The 17,945-nt window shown below is 33.0% G+C and overlaps 1 protein-coding gene across 15 annotated transcripts in view; it reads right to left on the reverse strand.

Moving 5' to 3' along the window:
• Positions 1-17,945, reverse strand: part of LOC145284913 (E3 ubiquitin ligase Rnf157-like) — a 156,232-nt gene that overhangs the window by 95,739 nt on the left and 42,548 nt on the right. For all 15 annotated transcript variants that reach the window (XM_080134001.1, XM_080134006.1, XM_080134004.1 and 12 more), the window contains exons 4-5: positions 4,667-4,825; positions 1,756-1,873 (exon numbers count right to left, since the gene is read on the reverse strand). In XM_080134001.1, coding sequence (XP_079990127.1) covers positions 1,756-1,873; positions 4,667-4,825 — 277 coding nt within the window. The remainder of the gene's footprint in view (positions 1-1,755; positions 1,874-4,666; positions 4,826-17,945) is intronic.

The following is a 17,945-nucleotide window of genomic DNA, read 5'->3' on the forward strand; positions in this document are numbered from 1 at the left end:
GAAATTCACAATAATTTTAGCAAAAAATATTGATTCTTGTTCAGAATTCCTTTATATTAAAAAACAAAAAGTAAAAGAAACATCTGAATAATATACATATCCATAACAAAATGAAAACATCACATTCTAAAAATCATAAATTGATCAAGTGATTTTATTTCTTATAAAGAAATTAATTTTTAAGTGATTAATGGGAATTCAAATCTGCATGAATTATTGTTGAATTATCGCCTTCGTTGTTTGAAATTTTTCAAAATGGTGGGCTAGATATTCACTCCTCAGAAACTCATAAAATTTGATTTTTTTTTGTTTAAAAATAAAACTAGTTGAACAAGTTACGTGATTTTTGGAATATATTATTTTCACTTTGTCATAAGTATGCACGCCATACAAATCTTCATTTTTTTTTTTAATACGAACAAGAACAAAAACTTTTTTTTTTTTATTATTTAACATTAATTCTATGTTCGGAAAAATCTGTTGCTATTTTTTCCAACATCTTGTAATTTCTATGTTTCACATGGACATGACCTAACAGTTATAAGCATTAGTTTACAATCAGTTTTAAGTGACATTTTTGGAAGTTGAATGTTCATTTCTTTACAGTTGATAACTAAGAATAACATGAAAATTAACACTTCAACCGAGTCGTGGCTGAGAGAATGAAAACGGTCCACCCTTTTGAATAAATTATAGGGTTCAGTTTGAAATTCTATACATGTTCCCAAGTACGATGAGAAGGTTCCCAAGTTTGGAAAAAGTACACGTGAAGAATGTCAGAGGTTGCATCAACCAAAACGTTATGAATATAACAATATGAGAATAATAGTTTAAGTAACACAAATTATAAATCCTTATCTCAGAAATACACTTTGATTTTATATATATAAATGCAACTGTGTGTGTGTGTGTGTGTGTGCGCGCACGCAAGTGAGTGAGTTCCTTATAGACTTCAAAATGGCTGAACAGATTTTCTTTAAAATTTACAGAACTTTAGTGCATAAGCCTGGGAGTGATCTTAGTTAAGTTTTGTCTCAGAATAGCCCCGATAATTACCGCTAATAGAAACCATTATTTTAATTTATTATTGGTAAAGCCATTTTTTCCATATCGTCGCTTAAACAATGATAGAACAACGGGCTGTGAAAATTCTACTATGGGTAAGTTGATAGCATGTTTTTTTTTTTTCATGACGTGGTCTGTAGCTTCAAACTCCACACGTAAATTTCTTAATTTTTTTTTAATTAACTACAAAGAATTTTATAAGACTTGAAAATTTACGTTTTTTTTGTTGTTTTTTTTTGCGTGACATTGTCTGTAGGTTCAAACCCAGCACATAAATTTCTTAATGTTTTTTTTTTCGTTAACTGGAAAGAAGTTTATATAAAATAATTTTATAAAAAGAAACAGTAGGCTCTCTAGAGTGCAATGTAGAATAACATATTTGAGATTAAGTTACTGCATGGAGGCATGTGAAGCTTCCTCACAGATTTCCATGACAATAAAAATATAAGAGTGTGAAATAGTCATTGATCATCATTTAATCCTCGGCAACGTCGGGTGTCCTTGCTAGTATAAATCATAATTCAGCCATTTAAAAAATTTAACAAAGCATGGTCAAGTGCAAAAGTAATTATCAATTTTTTTAAAATGACATTTTGATTGAACATGATTTGTCATGAAAAAAAAATTTCATAGTTTGTGAAGATATACTGTACGTTTCTAAAAATCGAAAGAAACAATTGATTTACTCACATCTTCTTCAGGGAACTTGCTAGGATCAACAACATGTGTTGATTGACAAAATACTTGATTTGCTCCACGTTTGTAATGGTACGTTTCAGAATTCATAGATGCCGCTCTGGGATGGTATCTAAATGAAGAAGAGGAATTTTGAAAAGATAGATTTAATTAAAGAATTTCAATATGAAATCAAGAATCGAATACTACTGCTACTTTACAACCATTTAAATATTCCAATAGTCACAAGCTCCAAGAATCACAGTTGACATCTCTCACAATATCATTTCCAAACATTCCTCTGGTCCTGTTCAATTGTTAACACAACATTGTTACTTTGAATGCACTTCTCCCAACAATATCCGTATTTGTTGGTGCCATCTACTTAGCTATTCCAATCATTTTATTCTTCTGCCCATCCCTTTGTAGCACACTCTCCATCACACTTTGGATGTTGTTCTTCTTGCCGTCCCATTTGCTGACAGATACATATCCTTATTCATTAAACATTTTCTCCACTCACTTCATTGTTTCTACTTTATTTTTATACACTTCTCAACTATATCATTTCACCACCATGTCAACTTATGCCTTAGGGGACCTTCTATCCCCTGACATCTAATCTATTATGCATAAAAGTGCATCTTTCAACTTCTCCCTGAAATAGATTTGGCAACTAAATGCTTCATCACTTGGTTTCTAAACTCATGCATTCTTTGTTCAACCTCCACATCTTTCTATTGGTGTGTTGAGCTCTCAACACTCTTACAGTTACATAGTCATTTTCTTCTTTAATATATATATATATATATATATATATATATATATTAAATTCTTTTCATTGTTTTTTTTTTTTTTTTTTTTACTATTCTTGATTTAGCGACGCATTTTGAGGTCCCTGTTGTCACCTTGGATTTCATCTTGACAGGCTGGGGTCTCCACATGAATTTCTGACCAACGAACTTCCTCCTTCTAAGGTACACTGGGAATAAACTCTTTACCTCACAAGCTTTATAAGCATGAAATTGTAAACAAGTTTTCGGTATGTCACAATTTCTTCAGGTATTACATTTAGTAATGGTTAGGAAAAAAAGACAGAAACTTGTTGAAATTTCTGGGGGTTTTTTTCTTAACGAGCAAATAATCAATTTGAGTTTTGTTGCACCAGATTCATACTTTAGTAAATGACATTTCCTTTTTCTAAAATGAAGGTCTGCAGCCAACATATTCATTTCAAGACTAAATTCTAAAATTCTCCCCTTCTGTATTCTTATCACCATATCCAACTCTTCCATGCACATCCTCAAAATCCCCGGGCATCTTTTCAATACGACTACTCAAATCAAAAAATACTTCCTTCTCATCAACCTTATTAGTTACTGTATTAAGCCTGTCATAAAACACATCTTTCACATCATACTAACTGAACACAACAGTACATCTCTCAAGAAACTTAATTCACTAGATCTTTCATGCAAGCTTTCAATATTTAAAAAAAAAAAAAAAAAAAAAAAAAAAAAAGTGACCAATTTTCTCTAGAAGTCAATTCCATAACTGAGGCTATTAAAACAGATTTAGGTTTGGAGTTTATCAAAGGGAGCTTCCTCAAAAATTAAGTGATTCACTTTAACTGGAAAGAAATTAGGATCCAAGCTTTAGTGGTGAAAAGAGAGAAGCTTTGCATGAGATGCATTAAAAATAAACTACATATTTCCCCATAGCACCAAAGTCAGAAAAGAAAGGGAGAAATAGAGAGTCAGAAAGATCAGCATCAATGCTCTTTAAAATGCTTTCATAATTTGAATGTATTTCCACAGGTTAATGAAATTAAAAAGAGCGTTAATTATGGTGTATCCTATATATTAGAGAAAAGTGGGAAAGAAAACAAAATGCAGGAATAAAAGAATTCATTTGCATGTTCCATATGAACAATTTAGTACCTCATCATATATTATGCATACATGTGCGGTTGATCAAGAAAGCAGAACCGTTTTACATAGTATGCAGTTGCTGATCTTCATTCTTTTGATCAATGCTTTTCTATGTTTGAGCCGTGATCCTCTTGTGATTGTTGATCTTCTGTTCAACTTAAGACAAATCTACTCATGCATGGAACCAATTGAGACTTGGTGAGTTTTCAAGGTTTTTTTATTTTGTTAAATTTTCACCCCGAACAAGACAATGCCACTTTGATGTAGGGAGGGGGGGAATTACAATCTGGACATAAATTTGTAGGGTACTATGTAGGGAGTTGAGCAGCAAGATGTCTATTTACATTACACTTGAACTTCTGCATTTTAGTACAGTCAGGGAAGCAGGAACCCGGAAGGGAATTCTAGCAGTTCTAGAGAAGAAACTATTAGAATAGAAGGCTTTCTATTATCTGGAGATCTGTGTAGGGGTGGGATTTTGCTGCTTGTCAGGGATATTTATGTAAAGGGGGTACAAGGGCTTGTAGGTCAGACCACTTACCATTACAATACTTGTAAAACAGATAGAGGGATGCAACATTTTGTTGATGCGATAGATGTTGAAGCCTAACTGACAGTTTGGGACCTATTAGGTTGGCGGCACTCTTTTGAACCCTGTCCAGTAGAGACTAGTAGCAGATGCACCATCTCAAATGTGACAACAATATTCCATACATGAGCGAATGTAGAGGTACAGGTCAGGCGTAAGTCACTTTATAACAGTAGAGAGCCCATCTTTCTTGCAGCAGCCTTGGCAATGCCCTCAATGTATCTGTTGCAACTCATGTTCCTTAATAATCACTACTTACTGGCAAAGGATCCCAAAACACTTTAAATTAAATTCTAAAAACTAGTTTTATGAATATAAATGCTGTAGTAACAAAAGAAATGAAAAGTTATGAAAAAGCTTTTTTAAATAAAAAGAAAAAGTTACTGAACCAAAGTGAACGACTTACACAAGGTGGCCATTACTGATTTCTTCCATGGCAAAATAATAAATGGTAATGGCGCATTTGACATCAGAGTCAAAAGTAAATTCAATATTGTAACGATGATGGTTGAAAGGCTGTTCTGTATCCGAACTATCAAGAGGGACTTTTTCTGCATCACTGATTCTGGAAAATAAATAAAAAATTTACTTTCACTATGGCTAATGTTTGTGCAAAATTTAAAAAAAAAAAAAAATTCAAAGCATGGTTATTGAGAAAAGTGTGAATAAACAAATGCGAGTGAATTACTAGATCCAATCCCTTCTTTGGCAGGAGACCAATAAAAAATTAATTATATGATGGGGGGCACCAGGGTAAAAAAAATCAAAAAATGATTAAAACTAAAAATTCTTGTTTGATAATTTTATTAATACAAAGATAAGGTGAAGCCACTTGATGTAAGTTTTTTTTTTTTTTCCAGACAGACAAAAACCTGCAAATCATAAAAAAATCCAGTCATAACATTTTTTTTTTTTTGCAACATAGGACTACTAATGTAATGGATGTTTTTCTATACTTTTTGAATCACTGATGGGACAAGAATACCAGCAATGCATGATTTGGCTCTTGGTTAATAGTTTGATAACTCGTTTTACCATAATTAAATATTTTTATTGCCGTTATATATATATTTTTTTTTATTACATTTTCACCCCAAACAAGGCACATTGCCACTTTGGTGTAGAGGGCTACTATCAGGGTCAGCAACTACTGGGGCACTATGTAGGGATTTGGGCAGCAAGATGTCGGTTCACGTTGCACTTGAACTTCTGCATGTCAGTACAGTTAGGGAAGCAGGATCCTGGAATGGAATTCCAGAGTCTAGTGGTTCTGGGGAAGAAACTACTGGAGTAAAAAGATCTTTTACATCTAGGGATCTCTACTGTGTGGGGGTGGGATTTAGTTGCCTGTCGGGTTTGTCGAGGGTGTCTATGTCGTGGGGGCACAAGTGTCTGCAGTTCATCAGAACATTCACCATTAAAATACTTGTAGAACAAGCAGACGGATGCAACGTTTCGTCGATGGGATGGGCTGAAGCTTAGATGCCAGTTCAGGGCCTATCAGATTGGCGACTCTTTTTTTAACCTTGTCTAGGAGCGAGAGACTAGTAGTAGACACACCAGCCCAGATGTGACAACAATACTCCATACATGGGCGAATGGTGGCCTTATAGAGATACAGGATACTTTCAGGTGTCAGTAGTTTTCTAGCACGGTAGAGAGAGCCTACCTTCTTCGCAGTGGCCCTGGCAATGTTTTCAATATAACTGTCTCAGCTCATGTTTCCTGTGAATGTTAGGCCAAGCAGTTTGAAAGATGTATTCTCAGACAGGGAGTCACTGGCCATTGCTATTTGTGGCAGAGAAGGTTTCTTGTAGTTATTGAAGGAACCCAGTTTAGTCTTGGCAGCATTGAATGTGACCATCCATTTATGTCCCCATTCCACTACAGATTGGAGGTCATCCTCTAGTGTTTTTGCCATTTCTTTAGATATGTGTTCATTTGTTTTCCTATCATGCGTGTTATAGAGTGTGGTGTCATCAGCATATATACCCATCTCAGAGGCAGTTTTGTTGGGGAGGTCATTAATAAATATTAGGAACAATAGAGGTCCAAGAATAGACCCCTGAGGCACTCCCGCATTTATATCACACTGTTTAGATGTTCAACCGTCGAGGACAACCTGGATTTTTCTCTTATCTAAGAAGGATTTAATTATGCTAAGTATTCTACCAGTGATACCGTATGATTTAATTTTCCTGAGGAGACCCTTGTGCCATACCCTGTCAAAAGCCTTAGATATATCTAGAGCTACCGCTCTGCCCTCCCCCGCTTTGTCCAGTGAATGGTATATACGTTCAGAGATTACAGTGAGGATGTCTGCTGTGGAACGGGCTTGTCTAAATCCATATTGTTTGTCAGTCAGAAGTTTAGCATCTGTAAGGTGCCGGACTAGAGCATGGTTAATTATGATCTCAAATATTTTGGCGAAAAGTGGGAGGAGGCTAATGGGGCGATAATTTGATGGGTCAGTTCTTTCGCCAGAATTCTTGAATATTGGTACCACAGAAGCAGTTTTCCAACAGCCCGGAAAGCATGATTCATTAAGGCATTTGTTGTTGAGTTTGGAGAGAACTGGAGCTACTTCGGCTGAGCACTTTTTTAATAGCACAGCTGGGATGAGATCAGGTCCACAAGCTTTTGAATTGTCAAGATTTTTTATGATAGCATGTACCTGAGCAGGGGTGATTTTTATATGCTTAAATCTAATGTTAGCCCATTTGAGATTACAATATTAACGTTTCCTCAGATTTTTTATTAATGTAAAGTAAGGATTTTGTGACACTGTCTCATTCCTATTGTCTTATCTTTATTATATAAAGAAAAGTTGCCATAATTGTGCACAGGTGTGTCTGACTAAAACTGAGGAATTACAAAAGATACACTAATAAACTTTACATCAACAGGTTTAGTCTGGCCCCGATATTATTATAGTAACAAAAATGAATAAAAAAAATAATTCCATAACATTCATTCCCTTAATTCACCATGGACCAAATTAATGCACAAAAGAAATAGTTAATTTTTAAAAAACTTTTTTTCATTCTTAGTGGCGACTGTTTTAAAAGCATTGAAACTACCAAACAACTTTCATGTATATTTATCTATCTTTATAAAATTAGGTATGTTTATATATTTGTATGTAGAGGATCCTAAACTAATTAATTGATCATCATTAATTTTACAACACAGCTGCTAGCATAAAGGTTCCGAATATGGGTTATATTTAGTTTTATGAAAATAAATTAAAAAAAAAACCGGGGGTAGAAGGCTTTTGTGAAAATTTAGATAACTCAAGTTTTTTTTGGAAATTTTAAGTAGGTATCCCAAATTGGCATGTTAATGCTGTGAAAATGGGTAAAAATAATAAAATTTTCATAGATATTTTATGGTATTTTCAGGTTATATCTATGGAATTAGTATGTAAATAAAATTGAATTTTTATTCTTTTTAATGACATTGCTTTTTTTTTTTGATTAATTTTCTTTTTCCAGGTTGATTGGAATTATGTAACTATCTTAAAAAAATGCGTTCGGTTCCGCTAATTTTTTTTTTTTTTTTTTTAAATATTTTTAATCCTATTTTTAATGCTTTTTGAAAAATCATTCCATCTCATAAAAGAAAGGTTATTCTTCAATTTGGTGGATAAAGTATAGAAGTTTAAGTTAATTTTCATTAAAAATTTAAAAGTTGAAAACTTCAGTGAATAAAATTTTACAAAACTTTAAATTAAAAACATGCTTTTTATCACACTAAACACAATGTTAACTGAATGATCATAACTCAAGTACTAACTGAGATACAAAATTTATCTTCATATATTTTTTTTTAATATCTTACAGCACTAGAAATGAATAACAGCAAAGTTTTTTTTAAAGTGTATGACATAAATTAATCTAGTTTGGGATACCTAATATTAGGTATTAGACATTAATGAATAAATATTCCCTAAATTTCAGTTTCTTTGAAATGTTTTAAAAATTTCAGTAGAGAAAACTTCTGTGTTTAAACCCTCATCTTTCCTACATTTCCAGGGACTCATTTGGTCGTCCCATTGAACATTCAGTAGAGAAACTTCTCTATGATTAAACCCTATCAGACTTACCAGAGAAAACTGAAAGACTTTAATTTCAATACCTATAGCATTTTATTTTATCCTTATTCTGTCTATTAATTATATGCTTTTATTTCAGTGCCATTCAAGTGTTGGTTTTTTTTTTTTTTTTTTTTTTTCTTATAAAAACAAAGATATAAAAATCTAATTATTTGGATTTTGAGTTATCATTGCCATTCTGTTTGTTTTCTTTTTCTCTTTGTGTTGATCTCTGTTTTCCAGCTGAACTGCCAACTCTATGCTCTTTCATTTTTACTGCGTCTGCATAACTGCTTGCACGGCAGATTACAAGGAATACAAGCCTAGCACCCCATTTGCTTAGACCTAACTGAAGTCAGCTAGGAGCCTTGATACCTAAGGGTCAAATATCTAAAGGGAATCAGGTGACGCATCTTCGGTGATAAAATTCCTTACCCTTCAAAGAAATTTAGAGCATGCACTAACCCTAAATATGTATATATGTTTCAGCCGCTCATACTGGGTTCAGCTGAAGCATGATATTCGGAGAGGGAGGGTGAAAGGAGCAATGGATAGATGGGGTCTGGAGATTGAGGTGTGCAGAAGATTATGTCTGAGCAGAGCTGGGCTGATGAGCCACCAGACTACTCATCAGCGCAGTGGGTCACAAAGCAGTCTTGTATTGCCAGATCTAACCCGTGTCTACTGCGGGCGGACGTACAAAACAGCAGGTGATTTGAAACGGCATTTGATTATACATAGAAGTAACTATCAAGAACGTGCTGCTAGTGGCGCACATGTTTGCATAATGTGTGTCAAAGAATGCCAGAGTTTGGCAGGGCTTAAAAGCCACCTTTGTGCAGCCCATCAATGATTTGTTTTCATGTTTCTGTATAACTTTTTGTTGTGCTATATCAAGTAATGGCAATGTTTGAAAACGAATTTGCTGCCATCATATGTACATATTATTATTAAATATTATGTACATAAAAGGTATGTACATATTATTAAATATGTGCATAAAGGGTATATATATATATTATTAAATATTATGCGTATAAGGGTATATTTATATATATATATATATTATTAAATATTATGCGTATAAGGGTATATTTATATATATATATATATTATTAAATATTATGCATATAAGGGTATATTTATATATATATATATATATATATATATTATTAAATATTATGCATATAAGGGTATATTTATATATATATATTATTAAATATTATTATGTGTATAAGGGTATATATATATATTATTAAATATGTGCATAAAAGGTATATATATATATATATATATATATATATTATTAAATATGTGCATAAAAGGTATATATATATATATATATATATATATATTATTAAATATGTGCATAAAAGGTATATATATATATATATATATTATTAAATATGTGCATAAAAGGTATATATATATATATATATATTATTAAATATGTGCATAAAAGGTATATATATATATATATTATTATTAAATATCTGCATAAAAGGTATATATATATATATTATTAAATATCTGCATAAAAGGTATATATATATATATTATTATTAAATATGTGCATAAAAGGTATATATATATATATTATTAAATATGTGCATAAAAGGTGTATATATATATATTATTAAATATGTGCATAAAAGGTGTATATATATATATTATTAAATATGTGCATAAAAGGTGTATATATATATATTATTAAATATGTGCATAAAAGGTATATATATATATATATATATATATATATATTATTAAATATGTGCATAAAAGGTATATATATATATATATTATTAAATATGTGCATAAAAGGTATATATATATATATTATTAAATATGTGCATAAAAGGTATATATATATATATATATATTATTAAATATGTGCATAAAAGGTATATATATATATTATTAAATATGTGCATAAAAGGTATATATATATATATATATTATTAAATATCTGCATAAAAGGTATATATATATATATTATTAAATATCTGCATAAAAGGTATATATATATATATTATTATTAAATATGTGCATAAAAGGTATATATATATATATTATTAAATATGTGCATAAAAGGTATATATATATATATTATTAAATATGTGCATAAAAGGTGTATATATATATATTATTAAATATGTGCATAAAAGGTGTATATATATATATTATTAAATATGTGCATAAAAGGTATATATATATATATATATATTATTAAATATGTGCATAAAAGGTATATATATATATATATATATATTATTAAATATGTGCATAAAAGGTATATATATATATATTATTAAATATGTGCATAAAAGGTATATATATATATATATATATTATTAAATATGTGCATAAAAGGTATATATATATATATATATATTATTAAATATGTGCATAAAAGGTATATATATATATATATTATTAAATATGTGCATAAAAGGTATATATATATATATATTATTAAATATGTGCATAAAAGGTATATATATATATATATATATATATATATATTATTAAATATGTGCATAAAAGGTATATATATATATATATATTATTAAATATGTGCATAAAAGGTATATATATATATATATATATTATTAAATATGTGCATAAAAGGTATATATATATATATTATTAAATATTATGTGCATAAAAGGTATATATATATATATTATTAAATATTATGTGCATAAAAGGTATATATATTATTAAATATTATGTGCATAAAAGGTATATATATATATATTATTAAATATTATGTGCATAAAAGGTATATATATATATATTATTAAATATTATGTGCATAAAAGGTATATATATATATATATATATATATTATTAAATATTATGTGCATAAAAGGTATATATATATATATATTATTAAATATTATGTGCATAAAAGGTATATATATATATATTAAATATTATTATGTGCATAAAAGGCATATATATATATATATATATATATATATATATATTATTAAATATTATTACGTGTATAATATCCGTGCATGAGGTCGCCAAGCTAATAAAGAACCTAGATTCCAGTAAAGCAACTGGCCCTGATGGCATCCCAATTATAGTGTTAAAAAAGCTTCAACCAGAACTTTCTCCCATACTTACGAAACTATTTAAGCGCTGCCTTAAGGAGAAGTGCTTTCCGACTCCCTGGAAGACCTCATCAGTTTGCCCTGTATTTAAGAATTCAGGTGATAAGTCATCTCCCTCTCAATACAGACCAATAAGTCTCCTGTGTGTTATGAGTAAGTTGCTGGAATCCATATTAAATAGAGAAGTAGTCAACCACCTCAGCAGGAATAACCTTAGTGACACACAATATGGTTTCCGCTCTGCAAGATCTACCGCAGATGTGCTGACGGTTATATCCCACAGGATTAGTGAATCTCTTGACAAAGGCTTCCTTTCTAGGGCAATTGCTCTCGACATATCAAAGGCCTTCGACAAGGTATGGCATAAGGGTCTACTTCACAAGATTTCCAGCTACGGTATAACTGGAAATGTTTTCTCAATCATTAAATCATTTCTCTCCGATAGGCTCATAAGAGTAGTGGTAGATGGACAAAAATCGGAGGCCTGCAATATAAATGCTGGAGTCCCTCAGGGGTCAATCCTGGGCCCAACTCTCTTCCTGATCTACATCAATGACCTCCCTAAACACATACTTAAATCATTCGTTGACATCTATGCTGATGACACGACCATCTACGGCAACACATCAAAGGCTGTAAATGACAAAGTTCTCTCTGATTCTCTCTCCTCTGATCTCGAGCGCGTGGTTCAGTGGGGGAAGATGTGGCTGGTTACCTTTAATGCATCCAAAACCAAACTGCTATCCTTACATCATCAACGCTCTGATCCCCATCTGGCATCAATTGTGATGGATGGCTCTCGTCTGGGTGAGGCCCCGTGTTTTGACAAGCTTCTGGGTTTGACCTTTACTCCTGATCTGAAATGGAACACGTACATCAAGTCTGTTGCCAAGGTCACTGGAAAGATGGTGGGATCCTTCTACCGCTCCAGAAGATATCTCACTACGGATGCAATTCTCTATCTATATAAAAGTCAAGTACGTCCAAGGATGGAATACTGTTGCCATATCTGGGCAGGAGCTGCTAAAGACAGCCTATCCTGCCTTGACAGAGTACAAAATAGACTTCGTGGCGGATGTCCTTTTCTCTACCCTGCAACCTCTCTCCCACAGAAGAGACGTTGCGAGCCTGTCCTTGTTTTATCGTTATTTCCATGGCAGATGCTCGTCTGAACTCCAATCTCTGGTCCCCCCTCGCCAATCTTTCACGAAAAACACCCGTCTAGCTGAATCCACTGTGAAAAATTCCCCCCACTCTATATCTGTGCCTAAATCAAAACGCAGATTCCATGAACAAAGCTTCTTTCTTAGAACTGCACGCCTGTGGAACTCTGTTCCGTCTGCCTGCTTCCCTCCGGACTACAACTTGGATGTCTTCAAGTCCAATGTTAACAAATTCCTAATGAACCGCCCCCTTAAGTAAATATTTCAGCAAATCTCCTCACTAACGTAATGTACTTGCAATAACCCTTATCCCTGAGTGGCTTCCGGGCCTTGATAAGTGGTGATCACTGTGTAAAAAAAAAAAGGGTGTATATATATATATATTATTAAATATTATTATGTGCATAAAAGGTATATATATATATATATTATTAAATATTATTATGTGCATAAAAGGTGTACCTATAGACATGCATGTTACTAAGCTTGAAGCCATAATCAGCATAGCTTAAGATCAACATGTGTATATGTGTGTGAGTGTGAGAGAAGAGAAAGAAGGTTTAAAAGAAAGATATAAAACATACAAAAATATGTTTTTAGCTCTTCTATTTTGTTAGCCATGTGCGCATGCCCAATGCTAAGTTTTTGGGAGGGGAGGTGTGGTCGTTCCATTGTTTTACAATTTACAGATTAGGGAAAGACTTAAAACAATGTAGAATTTTATTTTAACTCTGCATTGATGTTTTTTTTGTTTAGTGAAATTTTACTTTTGCCCTGTGTAGGGTGTGGTGGGGCATAATGGGTCGACTTGAAGGTGTTTTTTTTTTCTCCCAACCCAAAGTACTAATGGCTGATGTAATACCAACTTGCCCCATCTTTAACAATATCTAAAACTGTAATACACTCTTCTTGTGATCTCTTTCCTGCAGTTTTCAGCTTTGGAAAGTGCTACTGGTTGCCTTGCTGCATTTTTGTTGATAAAGTTATCTTATCTACTTTGAAAAATCAAAACCTTTGACTTGGACAGCACCAATTAAAAAATAAACTACTTTATAAAGTTTAACTTGTTAAATTACTGACAGGATTACAAAAAAAACATCAATTACTTTCCAATGTGGGAAATACTGAGTTACTTCAAATTTCTTAGTGGTGGTGGTGGTGGCAGGTTACCGATTCAGCTCCCTATTGGCAAGAGTAGTCAGTAAATAGGGTTAATATTAATAAGCTTGTGTTTATGACATTTATGTCCTATACTTAAAGTATACAAAATGATATCTAGGTGAAAATACATGTTACTAAAGAACATTTGTTTGTGTGTGTATATATATATATATATATATATATATATATATATATATATATATAGGTAGAGAGAGAGAGAGAATGTTCAGTAAGTGTGAGTGAATATACAATTATTTCCACAGTCAAACCCACAAGATCCAAGAAAGCCACCAAACCGGAAGTCCAAAACTCAAGTTTCGCCCTTATTTGGGCTCATCAGTTAGACACATCTGGACTCAGGATTTGAAACCCGAGCCTCTTACATGCAAGGTGAGCACTACCAAATGAGCAAACATGCCATACACACAAAAATGCCTATTAACTTCCACAGATCAAGCAACCCTATTACTGATTGCTCGTTAGGTTAGCTTGTCGGGGTGACATCGTCCTTTAGAGTATAAATTCCTACTGATGAGATGTCGGCTTGGGTTAAAGCTGGCTTGATACCTCGTCCCTTGTTTGATATGAGGTAGGTTCTTTCCACTGTTGGATCTTTGCCGCGGGTTGCTTGATCTGTATAAGTTAATAGATATTCTTGTGTGTGTGGCGTTTGCTCACTTGATATAGTGCTCACCTAGTATACAGGAGGCACGGGTTTCAAATCCAGAGTTCGGATGTGTCTAACTGATGAGCCCAAATAAGGGGGAAAACTAGAGTCTTGGACTTCCAGTTTGTTGGCTTTCTTGGCTCTTGTGGTCTGCAGCGTTGGTTCGGCTGTGGAAATAATTTTATATATATATATATATATGTCTGTGTGTTTATGACATCTGTATGCTATTCTAAATTTCGTCTAGTTAATATTGTGACCTTTTGTATTTTTTTTCATCAAATTCTTGGTATAGTAGTGATAGTTATAAGTACCTATTGTTATTATGCTGCAGCTGTTGGAACTGCTTATTATCTTTTGTTTTGAGAAAAAAAAATTTTTTTATTGAAAATTATATTCCACCTGCTAAAGACTTTACCAATTTTCATACCGTTGATGAAAACCCATTATATATTTGTACAGCGAAGATAAAATTTAAAACAAAACGAATTCATTATACATGTGTTGCACATTGAAGCTTGTTGTGTTTCCCCGCAATTGTGATTTTTATTGCACTCATTACAAGGGACCAAATTGATGCCAGAAATGATCACCTTTCAGAGATTTTTATTTACGTATTTATTTTTCATCAATTCCAAGTATTTCTGTGAAAAAATAAAAATAAAAGCCATATAAATAACGAGACCTCCTCCTACTACACACAAATCAACTACATTTGTTTATATGAAAATGTCATTGTTACATATTAGGAGTTATACTATTAACATTAATCATTAAATATTTTTTGAGAAGGAGTAGGGATGTCTAAAAACATTTGTTTAAAAAAAAATTTTAATTTTTGGTAATGTTTAGACACAACGGCCTAGAATAAATGGCAGCCGAGTTCTTAGAATGTGCCCAACAAACCTTGTAAATGATGTTTATGACAATGACTTCATATGGACTGAAGAAATAATATTCCAAGTTGTTTGAAGCTATATCTGACAATTTCAAAATGATGCAGTGAATTTCCAAGCACTGGTTAATCCACTCTCCCCAATGGTTTACTTCTACTTGCGCAACTGCCATTGCTCAAAGGCAGCATGCATACTGCAGATTAAACAGACATAAGTATATAGAAGCTAGAAATAACATTAAGAAAGAAATAGCGACAGCTAAGAGAGAATTTACTGAAACCACTAAAAAACACATCGAAGCACAAAAATTAGGAAGTCGTGACTTCTGGAAAATCTACAACAGTGTAGTAAATAATGGGCAATCAACAATTCCTCCACTAACCAACAATCACAAGGTTGCTTGCTCAGCAACCGATAAAGCTAATATGCTTGCCAGTCGGTTGCCTCAAACTCCACACTGGACCCTTCCAATCATCCCCTGCCTAACTTTCCTTTGCGGACAGGCGCCACGCTAGACGATCTACAAATCACGCCTGCTCAGGTACATGCTATCATAAAAAATCTTGACACTTCAAAAGCATGTGGACCTGTTCTCATCCCAGCTGTGCTATTAAAAAAGTGCTCAGCCGAAGTAGCTCCAGTTCTCTCCAAACTCTACAACAAATGCCTTAATGAATCATGCTTTCCGGGCTGTTGGAAAACTGCTTCTGTGGTACCAGTATTCAAGAATTCTGGCGAAAGAACTGACCCATCAAATTATCGTCCCATTAGCCTCCTCCCACTTTTCGCCAAAATATTTGAGACCATAATTAACCATGCTCTAGTCCGGCACCTTACAGATGCTAAACTTCTGACTGACAAATAATATAGATTTAGACAAGCCTGTTCCACAGCAGACATCCTAACTGTAATCTCTGAACGTATATACCATTCACTGGACAAAGCAGGGGAGGGCAGAGCGGTAGCTCTAGATATATCTAAGGCTTTTGACAGGGTATGGCATGAGGGTCTCCTCAGGAAAATTAAATCATACGGTATCACTGGTAGAATACTTAACATAATTAAATCCTTCTTAGATAAGAGAAAAATCCAGGTTGTCCTCGACGGTCGTACATCTAAACAGTGTGATATAAATGCGGGAGTGCCTCAGGGGTCTATCCTTGGATTTCTATTGTTCCTAATATTTATTAATGACCTCCCCGACAAAACGGCCTCTGAGATGGGTATATATGCTGATGACACCACACTCTATAACACGCATGATAGGAAAACAAATGAACACATATCTAAAGAAATGGCAAAAACACTAGAGGATGACCTCCAATCTGTAGTGGAATGGGGACAAAAATGGATGGTCACATTCAATGCTGCCAAGACAAAACCGGTTTCCTTCAATAATTACAAGAAACCTTCTCTGCCACCAATAGCAATGGCCAGTGACTCCCTGTCTGAGAGTACATCTTTCAAACTACTTAGCCTAACGTTCACAGGAAACATGAGTTGGAACAATTATATTGAAAACATTGCCAGGGCCGCTGCGAAAAAGGTAGGCTCTCTCTACCGTGCTAGAAAACTGCTGACACCGAAAAAGTATCCTGTACCTCTATAAGGCCACCATTCGCCCATGTATGGAGTATTGCTGTCACATTTGGGCTGATGCATCTGCTGCTAGTCTCTCGCTCCTAGACAAGGTTCAAAAGAGAGTCGCCAATCTGATAGGCCCTGAACTGGCATCTAAGCTTCAGCCTCTGTCTCATTGGCGAAACGTTGCATCCCTCTGTCTGTTCTACAAGTATTTTAATGGTGAATGCTAGATGTAGAAGATCTTTTTACTCCAGTAGTTTCTTCCCCAGAACCGCTAGACTCTGGAATTTCATTCCAGGTCCTTGCTTCCCCAACTGTACTGACATGCAGAAGTTCAAGTGTAACGTGAACCGACATCTTGCTGCCCAAATCCCAACATAGTGCCCCAGTACAGTAGCTGCTGCCCCTGATAGTAGCCCCCTACACCACAGTGGCAATATGCTTTGTTTGGGGTGAAAACGTAATAAAAAAAAAAAAAAAAAAAAAAAAAATTAAAAAGAAAAAATACTTGAAAATACGTGAAATCTAATTTATCATGTGCATTGAACCATTATTTGCAATCAATTGATGGTTGGAAATGGAAATGTTCAAAAGATAGTTTTCATTATTTAATACGAAAAACTTTTGAGTAAATCAAACTTTTCTTACAAACAATTTTCAGTAAAGTCACTAAATATTGCAATGAATCTTCTTTAAATATTAAAAACGTTTTTTTTGTCAAATATTATTACGAGGAGCCATTTCGAGTTAAAATTTATTTTAAGCATCTAAACTAAAGAAATAAACATTTTAAATATGTAAACATTAGCTAAAAACTAACATGGCTGTCTTTTAGTTTGATCTAAGCTTTTAGACCATTCTAACATTTTTGGTTAGTTAATATTTTTTTTTCTATGGGAAATTAAAATAAATCCTGTGAGCTTTTTTCTTGTCTTTTTTTTTTAGACAATTATGTGTATTTTAAAGAGGATCTTTGTAGGAGATGGGGCTTGCCACCCA

The sequence above is a fragment of the Euprymna scolopes genome, chromosome 9, assembly GCF_053919585.1.
Source record: "Euprymna scolopes isolate OS-2025 chromosome 9, ASM5391958v1, whole genome shotgun sequence".
Lineage (NCBI taxonomy): Eukaryota > Metazoa > Mollusca > Cephalopoda > Sepiida > Sepiolidae > Euprymna > Euprymna scolopes.